This window comes from Nelusetta ayraudi, unplaced genomic scaffold (assembly GCF_046127955.1).
Source record: "Nelusetta ayraudi isolate G7.1 ecotype Tasmania unplaced genomic scaffold, CSIRO-AGI_Nayr_v1 ptg000042l, whole genome shotgun sequence".
NCBI classification, from domain to species: Eukaryota; Metazoa; Chordata; class Actinopteri; order Tetraodontiformes; family Monacanthidae; genus Nelusetta; species Nelusetta ayraudi.
In genome coordinates, this window is record NW_027466092.1 from 11,048,428 (window position 1) to 11,067,558 (window position 19,131).

The following is a 19,131-nucleotide window of genomic DNA, read 5'->3' on the forward strand; positions in this document are numbered from 1 at the left end:
TTTCCTAATGGGTGCCATGACTGCGAGAGGTAAATTGACACCAAGTTGTTTCCACATCTATTGTGTCAGTGGCTTGTTATGTTTAGTGGAAACCACTGCAAAATGCCCATGCATGCCATTCACCAAAATAAATCAATTGGAAAACTTTTTTTTTTTCTACTTGGAGCCCTTGCTTGCTACTAACCCAAATTCACATGCACTGAAACAGACATACCATTAAATATTAATATTATTATTATTATTAATAATAATAATAATAATAATAATAATAGTAATAATAACAATAACAACAACAACAACAACAACTAGCTGGGGCTCAGTCCCTAATAATAAAGCTGAATAAAAGCACAAGGTCTTGAAAAGGAGTGTTGCACTGCTATACCACTTCCTCCTGCACTGTAGGAAAATGAAAGGCTGTTTGTTCTTTGCAGATTTTATTTGTTTCTCAAATACAGGAGAGTTAATGTACAGAAGGACAAAGAATTTTCATCAAGAACTGTACAATATATACATGGCATTTTTTCCGTTTTTATGGAAAATTAGATTGTTTTCAAAATAAGTCATAGTATGCACAAAACAACAAAATGATAAAAATGAAATGAGTATTTCTTCTTTAAATATTACGTATTTATACTCCTTCATCCCAAGTGGGAAATGGATACTTATTTTTCTTTGCAGCTGCATGACTGATGATTGAACTGAAGCACAACAATGTTAAGTTTCAAATAGAATTTCCGATACTCTTCTTCTTTTTTTTAATTCTTTTCTTCCTTTTTTGTCGTTATTTTACATCCATCCAAGAGCTCAACGTCTGTTCTTTTCTTTAGAGGGGAAGACGGCTTGGATATGTTGGGAATACAATTGTATATTGAACCTGCGGCAAATAAAAAGAGCATTTATTGAAAATGTTTGGGCAGCAACCCAGCGCCTGTGAGAGTTTTAAGTTAGAAACCTCCTCATATAAATAATAAAAATGTGTTTATATATTATCACACAGCAGACGGGTGCCGCCCTTCACAGAGCGCTGGATGTGGAGGGAGCGAGAGAGCGTTTGCGATCACATTTCATGTTTCTATCCGTGGACAAGCCCATGCTCACGCTGCTAACGGCACACTCTGCACGCAGTTTGTTTGTTTTTTTCTTCTTTTTATTCAAAAAGCACTCTCACCCTCTTCCACGCTTTTCAAAAGCCAACAGCTGATGTTAGTCCTCAAAAAAATAATTTATGTAAAAACTAAGTGGTAAGAGTTCTTTTTAACTATTGTCTTTATGACGCACAGTTAACAAGATGTCAGTGGCTCCTCAGTTGACTTGGCGTTGCGGCTCCTCCTCCTCCTCCTCCTCCTCCTCCTCCTCAACCACCTCCACTGCTTCGTCTCCCTGCCTCCTCTTTCTGCGACGGTCACTTCCCTCCCGACCGGCCAGCGACCCCTGAACCTTTGGGGTTCTCTTCCTTCTCACAAAGTTAGACGTGTCTTTAGTCTTTGATCAACAACAAGAATAAAAGAACAGGGACATTGTGTCCAGCTCACATGAACAGATCCCCTTTGTGTTCGACAATGGCCTTTTAAAAAACAGCCAAACAAACAAAACAAAAAAAAAAAATCCTCATATCTTAGAGATTTGAGGAGGGGAGTGGGGGCTGTACAGTGGGATCCATCTTTCAATTATTTTGTGTTTTCTTTCACTTTTTTTCTTTTTTTTCCGAAAATCGTCTCGCTTTCATGTCCTTCTCCTCCTCACTCAGGCTTTGGTGCTGAGCGTGAGCAGCTCGATGAAGGAGCTGAAGAGGGTGTCCAGCCAGCTTTGGTTGGCCATGCACTGCTGAACCACTTCCTCCTGACCTGGGTCCTCAGCTGCCTGCTCGATGGTGTTGGTCTGGAAAAGAGGATGATAAGTGTGAACAAGAAAAAATAAGAATTAATTAAAAAAAAGAAAGTAAAACGCTCAGACTCAAATCAGGCAGTGCGTTCCAAATCGAATACTACGGCACTGAACTTGCGTAAGAGTGCAAATGTGTTGAAAAGGGATGCAAGAAATGCAAGGTGTTACTTGTTTATTTAGAACGCTAAATTGAAATTGAAACAGCTGACACTTCACACCTTTGATAAACAACACAGTGGCACCGCTGTGGAAGCGGCGTAATGCTATTTATGTGCTGGCCCACATTAATGTAACGGCTCGCTAGCTAAACCCGCTCCATGTGGCGGCACATTTTAGCCAGGTACATGTCAATGTGTGATTATTTTGTGCATGACGTATTGTCTTTGTTGTTCGTTTGATAGCCATCTTTGGAAAAAGATAAAGAGAAGCATGAGCAGAAGAAGAGGAAGAGACAGTCAAGAAAAAGAGTCTGTTTCTTTGAGTGATTACCACACAATACACTCACAGCTCTGAAGAGAACTAACAGTTTGAAGCATGGAAAAAAATGTGCTTGCTTACCTCCTTCTTGCACTGTAAGAAGGTGTGGTATTTATAGTGATGCAGGGAGTGGTAGAGACTGTAGATTCGGTATGAATCGGCTGAGAGTTTAATGTCCTGAAAAACACACACACACACAGAAATATTCACTAAATGTCTCTGCCAGTGGGAGTGGAAGTGGGGCAGTTTTGGAAACGTGTGGCAGGTGTTTGAGGGGAAGCTGGAGCCATCTTTGTCTCACTGCCCCCAGCTGTCCAATCTGCTGCAACCGTGCCAAGCTTTTTACAGTAACAAGGCATTTTTTTTTAAGCCTTGGTTTCAGTGACACCCAAAAACAATGACCTGAATACAGGCAGAAAAACCTCCCACAGTGGCCGGTATAAGCCTGTGACTTACAAATAGTGAGCAGCTTTGATAAAGGCAGGGGAAAGGGGAAAAGGGGACAATGCATTTGGGCTCTCCCAGATTTGTTTTTATTTTTTATTTTTAGAAAAATTCTCAAACAGCAAACATACCTGCGGCTTAGGCAGGGTCTTCTTAACTCTGTTTAGGGTCTTGCGGTTGTAAGCATCCCCGCTAAGACGCACCCGCACCACCCCCGTGTCCAGCGGGTCGACGATGATCTGAGGGTATGCATGCAGGACCTCCTGCAAACCAGGACAAGGACACTCAGTCAGTGGATGAAACAAACAACAAAAGACCATAAATCAGGTTTTAAAAAAATGAATTACTAAAGTAACAAAAGAAATAGCAGGATTTACTGTGCAGCTTTTTAATATGCAAAAAAAATAAAAAAGTGACATATGAATAATGCTGCAGAGAAAATAACCAGAGTTAATAATGAACAGACATTTATTGTATCTAGTGGTATATAAGCATTTAATTACAAAGCCTCTTTGGTATTGAGCCTGGCTGTTTAATTCTCTGCAGCAACACACATTTGCACATTTTCCAGCTGCAGAACCCAGCGAAATAATGCGTGAAATGAAAGCGGCTGAAAATCAAGAGGGCCGTTCCAGAGTGAGGCAGAACGCGGTGAACAGATTACCTGGTGCTGAGAGCTCATGCTGACTCTCCTCAGCAGCCTCCTCTTCTGTTCGCTGAGGATGCTGTCAATCTTCCGCATCGGTGGGAGGTAAAGCTCATCTGGTGGCCAATCAAGGTAGAAGCGGCTTCATTAGTCATTATTCATGTGGCTGCCAATCACTGCGCCGCCAGAGACAGACTGGGAGCCGCGCTCTCCTGGCTGCTGATCTGTCGGCAGCGCTGGGCTTCCCTTCAGCTCGCCGTACCTTGTTTCTATGGATTTTTTGCGCTGATCAAGAGCTTGGTCTGAATGCGGCATTTTCCCCAACAATGGCCCTGCGTCTTGGCAGCAGCGACTTGTCAGAAGCGGTGATTATTATTCAAGACTGCTAAAACTGCAGGCTGATAGAATGAGTCGTTTTCTAAAAAAATTATCCTAGACTGACATTTGAAAGATGATTTTTTTTTTTTTGTTGCAGCCATTGTTCTGCGGACCTGCCCATTTTGCCAGGTTTGACTGAAAGCTTTATTGACAGTGTTCTCACCAGCTGTGTCCTCCAGGGCTTGGATCATGTCGGGGTCCAGAGCTGTGCTGACCAGCATCTCCACGTAGCTCCTGAACATCTCCCTCATGGCACGGTTGTTCACTCCACCTTTCACAGGCACTGGGGGCGAAGGAAAGCAGAAATTGGAAGGCATATAAAGATGTGTTTCCAATGGCAAAATAATAATAATGAAAATAATAATAATAATAATTTAAAAAATAAATTCCAGCCTCTTACTTTCATTCTCGCTAGCTGCTTCCTCCGACGAGTCCGAGTCGGAGGACGAAGGTATTTCCTTCAGCCACTTCTTCCTCTTCTTGGGCGGCGGTTCTGCCTTAACCTTCACAGGCTTGGACTTGGGCGGGCGCTCAGGCTTCTCCTTCTCCTTCCTCTCCACCGCCTTCTTCTCCTTACTCCGTTCAGCCGCGGCCGAACGTTTTTCCACCTTCTCCTGCTGCAGCTGCACCCGCCTCTCCTTCTCCTTCTCCTTCTCCGTCTCCTTCTCCTTGGCTTTGAGAACGGTCGCTGGCGCCTCTTTCTTCTCTCTGGCTTCTTTTGTCGTGGCCGCAGCCGTTTTGCTCTTCTCCCGTTGCTCGCGCTGGATCGGAGGCGTCACCCTCTCCTCTTTGTCCGGCACCTTTGGCGGCACCTGCGTGGCCGGAGGGGAGGCCATTTTGGGCAGGGGCTGGCGTCTGTGACACAATGAAGAAAATTAGTTGGGAATTTGGCCATGAAACACAGCCAGTGGATAAAGAATGGCAAAAGGAATCAGAAAACATCACATTTCTTCACATGGGAATTTAGCACAGCTACGTGTGGGTTAAAAAATGATGCCCCGCCTTCCCTTGCATGCAAGAATCACTTGATATTTGTGTAAAAGTGAACTGCCTATGTGGAATAGCAGCCTCCAGGCACTCGACTAGGAGCTCTTCTCCCATGCCTGGTTCAAGGAAGGGGGCCTTTGGGATTCTCTTATGAGGGTCTTTCATCCCACCTAAACCTAGCGTGCCCTAATGCAATATGTAAGGGATTCTCCATCTGTCCACAGAAATACTGGCACCTGAGAGCAGGCGTGGCTCTGCGCCACGGTCTCCGGGAGCAGACTCTGACGTAGTCCTTCTTGTTGACGTTCTCCAGGAACTTGACGTAAATCCGCTGGTAGCGTCTCTTGGCATCTCCGAAGTAGCCCAGATACTGAGGCGCAAACACAGAGGGGCAACTTTACTTCTTCGCAACATAGCATATAAACATATGAACGGCACAGACATAAAAACCTTTGTGTACAACTGTGCTGTCTTCAGCTGCGGACTTGAGGGTGAACTCACGTTGCTCGTGGCACAGAACTGCCTCTGTCCGTCTTTGATCTCTGGGCTGAATTTCTGAAGCAGGGCTTTCTGCACCCTCCAGATGGGCGGGGGCTCGCGACCTGTCTGCAGGGCCAGCTGCAAGCAACACATGGCGCACGGATCAGTCCTCGGAAGTCGGCAGCAGGCAGCGATTCAAGATTTCCTCGGTCTCAGCTATCAGTTAGTCTGCCTAGAGCCTCGCGCTGACAAATCAATGTAACGATTGAGGATTTGCTAGGAGGATGTTTGCCTTTGCTGGGTTGAGGAGAAAATGAACATCCATCCATCCATCCATCCATCCATTTTCAATACTAGCTTTATTCCTGAGCTCAGGGTCATGTGGGTCTGCTGGAGCCTCTTCCAGCTGTCATAGGGTGAAGGCAGGGTGACACCCTGGACAAGCCGCCAGTTCATCGCAGGGCCACATAGAGACAAACAACCATTCGCTCTCACATGCACACCTACGGACAATCTAGAGTTTCCAATAGACCTCACATGCATGCTTTTTGGACTTGAGACTTATCGTCGGCTTTATCAACTCTTTGCCTGTCCGAGTATGTAAAGTTCCTTGGGCGTTACGTACCTTGAGGGTCCGGATGTCTTCGACCCGCACCACAAACTCGTCCCTCTCCCTGAAGATGCCCTCCCCTCCACTCTCGCTCTCGTCCTCCTCACTCTCGCCAGCAATGGCGGCGTCTTCTTGCTTCTGGGCGAGGTGCAGGGAGGTGATCTTGGGAGGCAGTGGCTCCTCAGGCGAGGCGGGGGACTCCGGAGACGGCATGGGCGACTCCTTCTCGGGCGGGGGAGGAGGGGAGGCGGACGCGGGAGGTGGGGTGGGAGCGGGAGCCGGGGCGGTGGCGGTGGCGGGAGCGGGAGGAGGCGTCGGAGGAGAGGGAGGGGCCGGAGTCGGGGTCGAGGCCGGCTGAGGCAGGGCAGCCAGCGGCGGGGGAGGAGGGGTCGGTGGAGGAGAGGGCGAGGGGGAGGCGGAGGGGGAGGCGGAGGGAGACGTGGGGGCAGCGGCGGCGACGGGGCTCGGGGGCTGCGAGCTCTCCTGCTGCTCCTCAGGTGGAGGTGGCGGCGAGGGGAGGGACAGAGGGGGGAGGGGCGAGTGAGAGGGCGAGGAAGACGAGGTGGGAGAGGGCGGGGCAGACGGAGGCTCAGGGGTGGCCGGCGCTGGAGGGATCTCAGGCTGGGGGGCTGCAAAAGGAAGAGCAGACGTCAATTAAAGACATTCCTCGTGAAACTAAAACCAAAACCAAAAGGTTTCATCTGTTTGCGATCAGGAAAAAAGAGAATAAAAAGAGAAAGGAAGCCGTACCGTCGAGAGTGGGCGCACTGAGAGTGGCCAGCTGCGGCTTCCTCTCCTCAGCCATCTCACTCTCCGCCTCCCCACCTGTGCACCTCTGCTCCTCCTCCTCCTCTTCCTCCTCCTCCTCCTCCTCCTCCTCCTCTTCCTCATCCATCTCCTCCTCCTCCTCTTTGTTCTCATCCAGGTCCGCTTCTTCCGGCTGCAGGACGTCCGGCTCGCTGGACTGGGGCAGAGAGTGCGGGGTGTGCATGGCCGGCTGCGGGCTGAGGGTGGGGGGCTGCAGCGTCGGGGTAAGCGGCGACTGGGGGGGCTGAGGCTGCGGGGGCGGCGGCGGCGGGGAGAGCGGCGGCTGGATGCTGGCCGTCAGCTGCGGCGTGTCGTACAGGGCGGAGATGGCCGAGGAGATGCTCTTCTGCAGGTCCTGGTTCTTGCCCACCGAGTCCTCCTCATCGGAGGAGAAGGACGGCAGCGTCTCTAGGTTCCTCTTCAGCTCGTCCTCCAGCCGCTTGGGGCTGGAGCAGTTGCCGAGGGCCAGGCCGCCGTTGCCTTCGCCGTCGCCGAAGGGAGGCGGCGGCGGGGGAGGGGGAGGCGCCGGGGAGAGCGGGCGCAGGCCGCCCGACTTGCAGGGCGAGTTCTCGACGTTGTCGCCCTCCATCCCTGGAGAAATGTCCAGACCCGGAGGCCTCTTCCCCGTCTTCAGGAAGTCCAGGAAGGAAGCCACGAAGCCGGCTTTGGAATCGGACTCCTTCTCATCACCCTGACAGGAAGACAGACGACACGTCATTTACACACTGAGGTTTTCTTTTTGTCTGTTAAAAATGAATTAATTGTAATCAGAATCAGAAACACTTGGAGGATGGAGGGTTTTAACTTGGCACCTCAAACAAAAAAAAAAACAACTCGCAGGTGCAGTCAATAGATCCATGCATATTAGCTGCAATTGGATAAAATATGGTTCTACAGAATAGCAAGAATATATGGTTGTTTAAAAATAACCTTACACAATCTAAATAAATAGATGTAGAAGTAAAAAAAAAAATTGATTCCTGCAGTTCTCACCCTGTCCTCTAGGCCGTCCTCATCCACTCCTTCACTCATCATGTGGCCCTTCTGCTTATTCTTGTCTTGACTCCTGGTGCTGTCAGCACTGCAGGGGGGGCCGGGACTCAGACCAAGCGAGGGGGCGGAGCCCACTGAGCCGTCTGACAAGGCGGGGTCAGTGCCAGACAGGGAGTCCGTCCTCAGCAAGGCGTCGGAGGAGGAGAGAGTACCGATTGGCAGCTTGATCTATAAACAAAAAAAACAAAAACACACAGTTGGTTCGTGGACTGTGTCAGTTTTTTCACATTTACAATGGCGAGAAATGATCACTTAGAAAAAAGGAGGCTTTGCTTGGAGTCGTGATCTCTCGGAGCTCACTGACCTTGAGAGGAGGAATGGGCTCATGCAGCTGCTGCTGCTGCTGTGGTGGCGGCAGCGGCTGCTGGTGATGCAGCTGCTGCGGGGGCGGCTGCTGCTGCTGCTGGAGGTGATGGTGGTGCATCTGATCCTGCTCCTTGCCGCTCATTTCCAGGTACATGTCCTCCCTGCGGCCCCCGCGGCCTCTGCTCCCGCGGCCCCTGCCTCGACCTCGGCCCTCCACGTTGTAGCCGCCTATGGACGTGCCGCCCAGCTCTCCCAGCATGCCCCTGGGAGTGTACGGCTCGGGCATGGGCCGGATGCGGGGTCTCCCCCTCGGCCTCGGCGGGCCCTCTCTTTTGGGTCGGGTGGGCTTCCGGCCCCTCTTCTTGGGCCCGTCCTGAGGCATGAGGGAGTGCGAGCTCATGGTGGAGTAGCCCGAGTGATAGAAGTCGATGTCGCTCATCAAGGGGCTCAGCGATCCGCTGCCACCTCCCTTCCGACAGCTCGACACCAAGTCCGGCAGCAGGTCCGGGAGCCTGCGGCTGTTGAGCCGGATGTCCGCCGGCTGGTCCGCCTTGTCTTCGTCGTCTTCGAACTCGTACTCTTGGGCGTAGCTCTTCTTGGGCAGTGTGTTGGGGTCCCTGCGCTCCTTCAGCAGGTGGAAGGAGCTGGACTTGAGCAGCTTCTTGGGACGAGAGGAGCAGAAGATGGGCGACTGGAGGCCTCCGGAGCCGCTTCCTGAGCTGGGACCTCCGGGCCCGGCGGACATTTTCGCTCCGGCGTTGTTGGGCCCGGCGCTGTTGGAGCCCAAACCCATGGCTGGAGGCTGGGACTGGATCAGGCCGAGCTGCTCCGTGTTGACAGTAGATGGGAGCTCGTGGGACTTGAGGGAGTCCAGGTCCAGAGTCATGGTGTTGTTGCTGGGCTCCTCCAGCCCGTGGCAATATTGTTCGTAACCCTGATCTCCGCCGTGATGACCCATTAGGTCGTAGCCGCCGCCGCCGGCACCACTCCCTGCTCCGCCGCCGCTCTGACCCGCCTTCATGGAGTCCAGGCCCTCGGCTCCGCCGTGGCCCTCGCTCATGTCCTCCTGCCCTGGTCCTGCACCTCCGGCGCAGCTGGACTTGTAGTCCTCGGCGCAGAACATGTCCTCCATGCCCGGGAAGAAGGAGCGGTCCTCGTCCTGGAGGAGGGAGTCCGGGAAGCAGATGGACGTGAGGGGCACAAAGCGGTTGCTCTGCTGACTCTGATCCGCCTTGTCCACCGGGCTGACAGTGTCGAACTGGTGCTGCTCGCCACGTTGCTGGTCCAGCTGGCCGGGCTGAGGGGGCATCTGCGGGTCGGGCTGGGCCGAGCCGGAGGGCGGGGCTATGTGGTGCGGGTGGGGCTGGGCGTGGGGGTGGTGGGGGTGGGCCTGCGGGTGCTGCTGCTGCGGCGGCGGCGGGTGATGCTGCGACAGGTGGTGCATGTGCGACTGGGCGGAGAGGCCGATGTCGGGCTCCGAGAGGAACGAGTGCAACTCGGAGGCGGCGTGCTGCTGTGAGTGGTGGTGGGACGGGTGCTGCCTCTGCTGCTGCTGCTGCTCCTGCTGCTGTCGGTGGCGGTCGCCGCCGCTCCTCCCGCCGCCGCCGCCTCCGCCTCCTCCGCCGCTGCCGCGCCGGTCGTCCGCGACGGCCACATCCGTGCTGGAGGTCTGCGAGAGGGAGCGCTCCAGCAGGTCCAGCGGGGACACCACGGAGCTCTGCTTCACCGGGCCCTGCTCATGCGGGTGGGGCGGAGGGGGCCCGTGGTTGTAGTGGGCCGCCGCCACCTCCAAGGCCTGGGACTGGAGCTGCAGCTGCAGCTGGGTGGCCTGGGACTGGGACGGAGGCTGGTGCTTGCTGGAGACCAGCGCACCGCCGGCGCCCTCCATCACGGCCTGCTGGCCGCCCAGCGGGTGCTGCTGTTGCGAGTGCGAGTCCATTTTATGGTGTTGGTGGGAGTGCGAGTCGATCTTGTGGTGCTGCTGATGCTGATGGGAGTCCATCTTCGGGAGCTGCGGATGGGGCTGGTGGGAGTCCATCTTGTGGTGCTGTTGGTGCGGCCGGTGCGAGTCCATCTTGTGGTGCTGCTGGTGGGGCTCCAGCTTGTTGCGAGTGGTGTGGGAGAGCACGGACTGGAGCATGTGCGGCGGCTGGCGGGACTGGTCGGTGGGCGAGTCCATGAGGGACGCGGCAGCGGCCGCCTGCGACTGGGAGTGCTGCTGCTGCTGCTGCTGCTGCTGCTGCTGCACCTCGGGCGTCTTGCGGGGGTACGGGATCTCTGGGCGCTCCTGCGGCTTCTTCTGGAGCTCCATCTGGGCGTGGGACGGCATCTGCGAGTGCGAGGAGATGTGCTGGCTGTGCGAGGAGTGCTGGGGAGCGAGGGAGTGCTGGCTGTATGGATCTCCCCTCCCGTAGTGGACGACCGAACCCAAGTTGTCATGGTGATGGAGGTGGGGGTGCACTTGCTCGGTGCTGCCTCTCCCTCCGCCGCCCCTGCTGCTGCCAACGGCTCTCTCGTTCCTCTGCTGCTGCTGCTGCTGCTGCTGATGGTGGTGCTGCTGCTGCTGATGTTGCTGCTGCTTCTTCAGTGACATCTCCAGCTGGCTGTCCAATCCTGAGATGGACCCGCCTGCACCCGCGTTGCCTATTCCGGCGGTGGATGTGGCACTGTGGGTACGAATGACACTCTGGGGGTGGTACCTCTCCTCCGAGGCTTTGCCCATGTCGTAGCTCAGTCCTTTGCCCGAATCGGTGGCCGGCGCCGCCGACTGGGGCTGAGGCTGCGCCTGCTGCGAAGCCTGCTGGGGCTGCTGCTGGGGGTGGTGGTGGGCGGTCTGAGGGGCGGGGCTGGCCTGCGCCTGCAGCAGATGCTGGATCAGAAACTCGTCGTCGTCGTCCACTTCTTCCTGGGACCTCTGGGTTCCCACCCCGAGCATGGAGGCGTCCGCCTTGCTCTTGGAGGAGCTGGAGTGGTAGGACGGGGGCTGGGAGCTGGGGCCCCTGGTGTCTGGGTAGCCCTGCGGAGACGCCATGAAGGTGGGGGAGAGGACCGAGGAGATGTACTTGTTAGAGCTGGCGCCCCCTGGGGACTGGGTCGGGCAGGTGGGCACCGGAGAGTGCAGCCCAGGACGGATGATGCCCGAGGTTCCCGACGGAGAAGGGCTGGAGTCCGGGATGTGATACGACGTGCCGCCGCTGCTGCCCCTCTCATTGGCCAGACTGCTTCCTGCTCCCCCTGCGGAGCCCGAGTTCCCGCTGCCTGTGCCGCTGGTGCTTCCTCCCCCAGACGCGCCGCTTCCTGACGAACCGCTTGACCTCAGAAGGGCAGGTGAGTGACCCGGGGCCCCGTAGCCTAGCGAGGGGCTTCCCGCTCCGCCCAGGGAGGAGGGAAGCGATCCATAGGCAGAGTCGGCTCCGTACAGATCAGTGGAGTATGACTGGCTTCGGCCCCCTAGACTCCCATAGCCTTTCCCGCCCGTACCTGAGCTCAGGTCCTGGGCTTGGGGTGAACTGAAGCCTCCGTAAGACTGAGCGAGGTGGGAAGTCGGGGGCTGATTCGGCGAATATGACTGTGTCTGCTGCTGGGGTGGAGTCTGACCGGTGAGGGCGGAGGTGGGGGTCTTCACCGGGGGCACGGGAGAGCCATAGCCAGAGAGGCAGGACTTGGGGAGAGACTGCGCCGCTGACGAGGAAGTGGAAGGGGGCTGCTGCTGCTGCTGCTGCTGCTGCTGCGGAGGGGCTGGGGGAGGGGGAGCGGTCTGGGGGGGAGGCTGCTGCCTGGAGGGGGCTGCGCTGGAACTGGAGGTGGGGATGGAGTTGGAAGGGTGCGCCCCCGAGGTGGCAGAGGAAGAGGAGGAAGAGGAGGACGTGGAGGACGCGGAGGGGGGCGTGTGGGGGGTCCTGGAGGACGAGGCGGAGCTGGCGGAGGAGTAGCCGCTGCTGGAGCTGCTTTTGGTACCTTTGCCGGTGGTGGAGGACGAGGACGAGGAGGACGAGGAGGAGTAGGGTGGCTGGATGATGGGCCGATACTGCTCAGTGCGAGCGGCGGGCTTGTGATCGGACGACGGGCTCTGGTCCCCGAGTGGACTGCAGGAGAGGCCGGCGTGCCTGTGGTGGCTGGCGATCTGCTGATACCCCGCCCCTCCACAGCTCAGGTAGTGCTGAAGGGAGTGAGCGGCGGAGGAGGAGAGCTGCGACTGGGTCGGCGTGGGCCTCTGGTAGTGCTTGATGACACTGTCCTGCCGGGGGACCGCCCGCTCCTGGGCCGAATTGGACTGGGACTGAGACTGCGGCTGCGGCTGCGCCGAGGAAAAGACCGACGCATTGTACAACTGGGACGACTGGTCCTGGAGCTGTGACGACAGCAGGTTGAACTGGTGCGACTGCAGGTGCCTGGCAGAGGATGCCTGGGCTGATGTGGCACTCGTGGGATCCTGGCTGCCTCTGTAGGCAGCTGCGGCAGCACCCTGCGAGGACAGGAGTCTATCAAAACCCAGGCTGGACTGGGAAGGGGCCTTGATGTGCAGAAGGGAGTCATGTGGGGAGAGCAGGCCGTTGGATGTGGGACTGAATGTTGGCGTGTCCTGGAGGGAAAGGGAGGCGGCGGGGAAGGAGCGGCTGGAAAAGGATGCTGGATGCTGATAGGCAGAGAGAGCTGAGGAGGAAGGGAAGGAACCGGAGCCGGGAAGGGCTCCAGAGATGAATAGTTCAGGAGGAGCAGGCGTGTGCATCGCTGTTAGGGAAAAGGAAGACATTTTGTAAAATAATTGTTATAATCAAGCTGTCACATTTGTTTTAAATAATGAAAACAACAGCAGTATTGACCCTGTAAGTAAGTCTAATTTGTACCAAATGCAAAAATAGCATCATCTATCCCAATTATAATGTAATTAAATAACGGACAATGGCACATCTGTCATGTTGACAGGAGTACCTGTTAAAAAGTCAATATGTGATGAAAGCTCCAACTCAGCCCTACCTGTCTGCCAGGATGGCGTGCGGAACTGGGAGAGGAGGGAGGAGGCAGAGGGGGGCGCCTGGGGACCCCGGGACTCCAGGGCCGAGATCAGATTCATGACCGAGGCGTCTGGGGCAGACGGGCTGGCATGGTGCAGGCCCGTGTCAAACAGCCCTGACAGACCTTTTGCAAAGGAAATAAAAAAAGAAACGCGTAATGTGACCGAGCAATCAAAAATGCAAATTAGAGCAGCAGACCGGCAGCGACACAGATTAAATCTGAATACGAAAGCGGGCGAGAGAAGGGATTTTATCATCAGAGTCTTAATATTCTGTCAAGAAATTGAGGCTTGTTGGCAAGTGTGCAGTCAGGCACACAAATTTAAATCAAGGTGTCACAATTTCCAAGTCTAACTCGAGGTAGATTGCTAAAAATAGCCACATTGAAATCACCTGTTTGACACTAAACCCCATGCCTACATATTCCCTTTAAAATCCGGGTGTAACATCCAAGACTTAAACTCAGTCGAGCAGTAATGCGCACATTCTTCAATGACAATAATCTGTAGCTGAGCCTGCATGAAGAGGAGCAATAATTCATCGCAGGGGGCCCCTTATGGTGGTGACATGGAAGGTATGACATTTATCTCACCCAAACTCCGTCCAGCTGCTCCCCAAGCCCCGCCTTGGCCGGAGCTCCCTGGGTGGTGATTGGTAGCATAGCCCTGCAGAGGGTGTGGGGTGGCGTAGGCTTGTCTGTGAAGGAGCTCAGACTCAGGGTGGGATGATCTGGAACTCCCATACACAAGGCTGTGGAGGAAGGAGAGAGTATCCAAGTGTTAAGTCTCATTAGTTTCAGAGCAGTTTTGCATAAACCCCATCATTCCTCAAAATGTCACTGAGAAATCAGAGAAAAGAACCGGCCGGACCTGGATTATCATTATTTAATTTATTCCCCTTCAAAAAAGACATTGAAATTAATTGTTTTACTTATATAAAATATGTGTGTCATATCATCAATGCCAATATCAATATGTTGTCTGTGGTTATTTACCTGGTTGCAAAAACGCAACAACATTATTAATAATAATTCCTCAACACTAAATTGACAATCTCAGATGACACTTAATTTTGAATATAAATTCTATAAAACCAATTCACCCATCCAGTTCTGTGCTAATTATTAATAATTAATTATGAAGAGTTATACACCTTTACATTGTGTGCGTGCGTGCGTGCGTGTGTGTGTGTGTGTGTGGGGGGGGGGGGTGCAGCATACTAAGAACAAATCAATCACACCATCAATTTAAGTTACATGCCAAAATAAGAGGGGATACAAAATTTGCAATTCTAATGAGGGATCCGCGAGAGTCACACGGCAAAATCTGCAGACGTACGGAGTGGATCGTCTTTTTATTCAACCTTGTGGTTTTTCCATATATAGAACCTGGCTCCATCACAGACATGATATGAAATGCGTGGCTTGTCGGCTGACTGGCCAGACAACATGTTAGCATTTTTATGCTGTTAGCAACACCACCTAGCTGCTACGTTACAAATGCAGAGACAAGGCCCAAACCTGCGAGGCCAGTCATGTATGTCTGAATAAAGCAGTGGCGACAAAAATCAAAATAAAGAGCCGAAACAACCTAATTGCAAATGTCTCACTTTCACTTGGTGTCGAGTGGGTAATTTATCGGAGTGTATTTATGTTGATGTGGCTAACAGCTGGATGGTGCAAGGCGACGCAAATGCATGCTAAGCTGCATGCAAACACCAGCGGTTATCCTGCTTTGCCGGGCCAAATATCGCTTCCTCTGTGACGGCACGACTGCCATTGTGACTTTCGACACTGTTCGAGCAGCCTGTTCTAAGTCAAACTATTGAAATTTGTGCAAAATGCGATCGGCAGCACGGAGAGCTGCTGGCGTGCACAGGCCTCGAGTGGCTTCTATGCAACATGACGCTAGCTCGCAGGCTAACGTCAAGCTACATGAGCAATTTTGCACATACCAGGTAATTCCCATGTTTGAATCCATCACCTTGCTCTCATTTCATATTTTCGGCGAACCCCCTAAATTGCACGTTTGACGCCGAGAAGATTTGACTTTGAGAATTTAGTCATGCAAATGACCAGAAACCACCCACAGAATGTAATAATAATGATGATGATGACGACGATGATGATAACGATAATTTAAATAAATAAAATAAATAAAATAAATAAATAGATAAATCCCACCCCCAATTCTCAAGATCACGATCGGGAGAAAATGTTAAATAAATCAGATCAGCCCGGGGACAGTACAATCTCCACCTTGATTTTTTTTTTCCCCCTTCCCTTTCTCCCTCTGAAAATGTCTTTGCAATGCAACCACATTTTTCATTAAAGGTGCATCATCCGGGCTTAATATGCATCAGTTCATCTTGTTGATGTCTGTCAGGAGGGGGCTAGCTTGCTGTGATGGAGAGGGGGGGTCTGCTGCGTCTGCACTCTTCGCATCTCCTATCAATCCGCTGAATTTATGTACCATGGTCTGTGTCCAGGCCTGCACACGGGGAACAATAATTCCTATGGATGCTCCAGACACCCCACCACCACCACCCTCCCCGCCTCCTCCTCCTCCTCCTCCGATCCGCCAGGTCCACCTAAAACCCACGTCTGTCAATCACACAATTCATGTCTCCCCCAACCTTTTCCTTTCTCCACCCCGCCCACCCCCACGACACGCACACGGCTACGATCACCCCCCCCCCCTCCCTCTTTTAGCCCGATTTAATATTATTACTATGCAAACTGTACAGATGACAATGCACAACACATAATGGGGGCTGGCGGCGGCGGTGGTGAGGAAGGCACGGCTCAATAAATGAACCCGGTGGCGACATTCTTTTTTGTGTGTGAGTGAGTGTGTGTGTGTGTGCGTTGTTTACATAGGTCACAAGCGTTGTCTTGCAAGAGTACCACTGATGCATGCACATTGTCTGAATCCGATGCATACCTTGCTTTTGCCGATCGCTCGTAACTCCATCCTGCTCCAGCGCCCAAATCACCAAATCCTGTTCCCGGGTAATTTCTATCCATTTATGTCGCTGCGGTCTGAGTGTGTGCGTGTGCGCGCTATGTTGGACGAAAGCAACGAGATCGTCGCACAAGGAGAGGAGGGGGATGAAAAAGAAAAAGAGTCCCAGTCTTTCTTCCTTCGATCCGTTTCAGGCTATTTTCCCCGGTTTCATAAGCAAGTCCTCAGGAGTGGGAAACAGCATATTGAAAGAGAAATGGTGGGGAGGAGGAGAAAGCTGGATGAAAAAAGAGGGGGGTCTACGGGGTTATAATCCAAGCACCTCTCTTCCGAAAAAAGCCAGTCTTTCTCCTTTTCTTGCGTCTCTGGCGCTGATCATTTCCACGCACGCAGATTCGGTCCAAATTCGCTCATGGCGAAGACGCCGCGGATTCGGCCGGCGATGGGCGAATTGCCGATAAACATTTGATTTCGAACGCGTCCCTTCGCTCTCTCTCACATACACACACACACACGCACACACACACACGGTCTCTCCTCCCCTTTTTCTTTTAGGCTAGGCTGCTTTTTGCTACTACGCCGCCGCCGCCGCCACCACCACTACAGCCGCCGCTGTTGCTGCTGCTGCTGCTGCTAGCACCAGAAAAAACGATCGCGATTGACGGGGCCACGTTGGTACCGATCATGTCTCGCCCCCCTCATCCACCTCCACCCGCCCGGTAGCAGACGTGCAAAGAATTTTGCTTTCCCACCCCTGCTCCGTGTGTTTCAAAATCTCTTTTCTTCGCATGCAAATCGTTCCCACCCCCTCCGGAGCCCTGTGTGCGCCGCCGCGGCTAGCAGCAGATGCTAGCTGTCATCAACGACGCATCAAAATAAAACAGGGCTGCCTTTAAAAAATAAATAAATAAATAAATAAAATACCCCCCTCGACAAAAAAAAGCCCCAGACTCTCCCAGTGTGTCCTCACTTCTCTCCCCGAAACCCTTCGAGACCAAATAGTTCGCTCGACGACGAGGGGGAATGGAAGAAAGAAAAAATGTTACGCTGCTACACCAACGAGGAAGTGCAAAGAAAGCAGGCCGCGTTTTAATATTTTTTCACTCATTTTCCTCCGGAGACGCCATTTTTGAAGGCGGCTGGCCGCTGTCCGTCCTCCTCCCTCCCTCTCCTCCCTTGTCTGACCGACCGCGCCGTCACTCACGCACTCACGCACGGCACTGGTTTTTTGCGGTGACCTCCATTCACCGGCCTGGCCCCCTCCACCTCCATTTCTCTGTCTCTCGTACAAACCCTGGACGAAGGGCGGATGGAAACGGTGCCAAATTCGACTGCGCCTTTTTTTTTCTCTCTCCCGTTCCTTTCTCTCTCTCTCTCTCTCTCTCTCTCTGTCTCTCTCGCTTTTTTTTTTTTTTTTTTTAGAACAAACCTCCGACACACACCCGAACGAAACAGCTGTACGCCTGCGAGACGCATTCAAGCGCGAAAAGTCCAGTAATAAACCATATTCATGCAGGCCGCACGCAGTCTGCAAGATTGATGCAAGCTGTGGTGGCCCCGGCGATTATTCATCCTGTCCGATGTTTCAAGCATAATTAAAACATAACACACAACAGGTTATGCATAATCTGCATGTCAGAGATACGCATCTTTTTCAGATTTATTTCTCACTCTTTTTGGTCACGGTTGTGGCAGGAACCTGTCTGATCGGCACCGTATGCGCTTGATTTGCTTGCCGGCAGATGGCACACTGGATTTTATGGTGATTATTAAAAAAAAAAAAAAAAGGAGGAAGAGGGGGCATCACTGATCTGGAGGGGGTTGGGGGGGTGCAAGGCTGAAAAAGGATGGTTCCATTGCCCACATTTCATATATTCTTGAACAAGGTGTCCTTCCTTCTTCCCGAATACGCATCAGCCATCGTGGTCTCCTTAAATTATCCTACGTAACCAGCGGGGTGTGAGACTCGGGGAAGGCACATTATGCCGTGCATAATAGTTAATACTGGTGAATAGAAACGCTACGCCTTTTGTTTATGGGTTGTAGTGATGTACGCCCAAGAGGACGCTACGTATAGCGTGAATTCATCTTTGTGTGGATGATGGTATTGCCCTCTAGTGGTGAATCTAAATTCTGGCGCAGCAGAACTAAAAAATAATACATATCGTATATATATATATATATATATATATATATATATATATATATATATATATATATATATATATATATATATATATATATGTATTTACATACATATATATACATATATTTTTTTATGGCATTGCATTTCAACGTTGTAGCATTTTTTTTAAAATTAGTTTTGGTTATCGTTCAGAAAAAGTATATTTAAATGTCTGTACATACCTTAGCAAATCATTAACTAAGCTATTTCAAAAATATTTAGGCAAATGTGTCACTGTAATTTTAAGAAGTTTGATTAAAAACGGTAATTGCATAAAAACCTTCTCATCTAACAATATTTAAATGAACTCATAATAACGATGTGCTCTATAAAGATCTAACGAAAAATAATGCAATGAGAATGCAATGGGAACACTTCTGAAAAGGATTAGCGGCTGTATATTCAAATGATTGTTCCTCGAGGATTAGCCTTCCTGATGCATCTTTTTTCATTTATAGTTAAGAACCCCTCAAATTCTGGTTTATTTTCAGCCTATTAGGTGCATCTTTACTGATGGCATGTTCAATGCTAATTCAACATTTATCTGTTAAACAAATGCAGCCTTCAGCGCAGCCTGATAAGCTTTCAAATCTTCTTTCAGGAAAACGGCCCTCCCCTAGTGAGTGTTTTAGATGCATTATGAGGCCTTTGTAATGCGTAATGCACCACTCTAAAGGTCTGCTATATGCATATTCATTAGTAAGACTGTCAACTAAAAAGTGGAGTATGTATGGACAGATGTCAATATGGGGAGGGGAAAGTGGTAAATTCAACAAAGTTACACGAAAATGTTGAATTTTGTGTCAAACGCAGAGACCTTTTGTATATGCGAATAATTTCCCGCAAGATTTCCTCTTTTGAGGCTTATCTTGTTTAATGTGATCCCTCCTCCCTCT

The 19,131-nt window shown here is 51.9% G+C and overlaps 1 protein-coding gene across 1 annotated transcript; it reads right to left on the reverse strand.

Annotated features, from left to right (window-relative positions):
• Positions 1 to 417: 417 nt before the first annotated feature.
• Positions 418 to 17,410, reverse strand: prr12a (proline rich 12a). Its single transcript, XM_076034379.1, has 15 exons — positions 16,030 to 17,410; positions 13,680 to 13,837; positions 13,050 to 13,211; positions 8,071 to 12,803; positions 7,707 to 7,934; positions 6,657 to 7,404; positions 5,922 to 6,535; positions 5,318 to 5,434; positions 5,053 to 5,186; positions 4,230 to 4,684; positions 3,993 to 4,112; positions 3,470 to 3,567; positions 2,937 to 3,068; positions 2,443 to 2,538; positions 418 to 1,878 (listed from the first exon to the last, which is right to left on the reverse strand). Exons 1-15 carry the CDS (start codon positions 16,110 to 16,112, stop codon positions 1,744 to 1,746), a joined length of 8,013 nt encoding a protein of 2,670 aa, XP_075890494.1. The 5' UTR covers positions 16,113 to 17,410; the 3' UTR covers positions 418 to 1,743.
• Positions 17,411 to 19,131: the final 1,721 nt, after the last annotated feature.

What these genes read in the sequence shown, in the direction of transcription:
- prr12a (XM_076034379.1), bottom strand. Translation starts at nt 16,112, where the DNA reads ATGGATAGAAATTACCCGGGAACAGGATTTGGTGATTTGGGCGCTGGA. An exon ending in CACGCCATCCTGGCAGACAG is followed by an intron (nt 12,804 to 13,049) that starts GTAGGGCTGAGT and finishes TTTCCCTAACAG; the next exon opens with CGATGCACACGCCTGCTCCT. An exon ending in CAGTGCGCCCACTCTCGACG is followed by an intron (nt 6,536 to 6,656) that starts GTACGGCTTCCT and finishes TTCCTTTTGCAG; the next exon opens with CCCCCCAGCCTGAGATCCCT.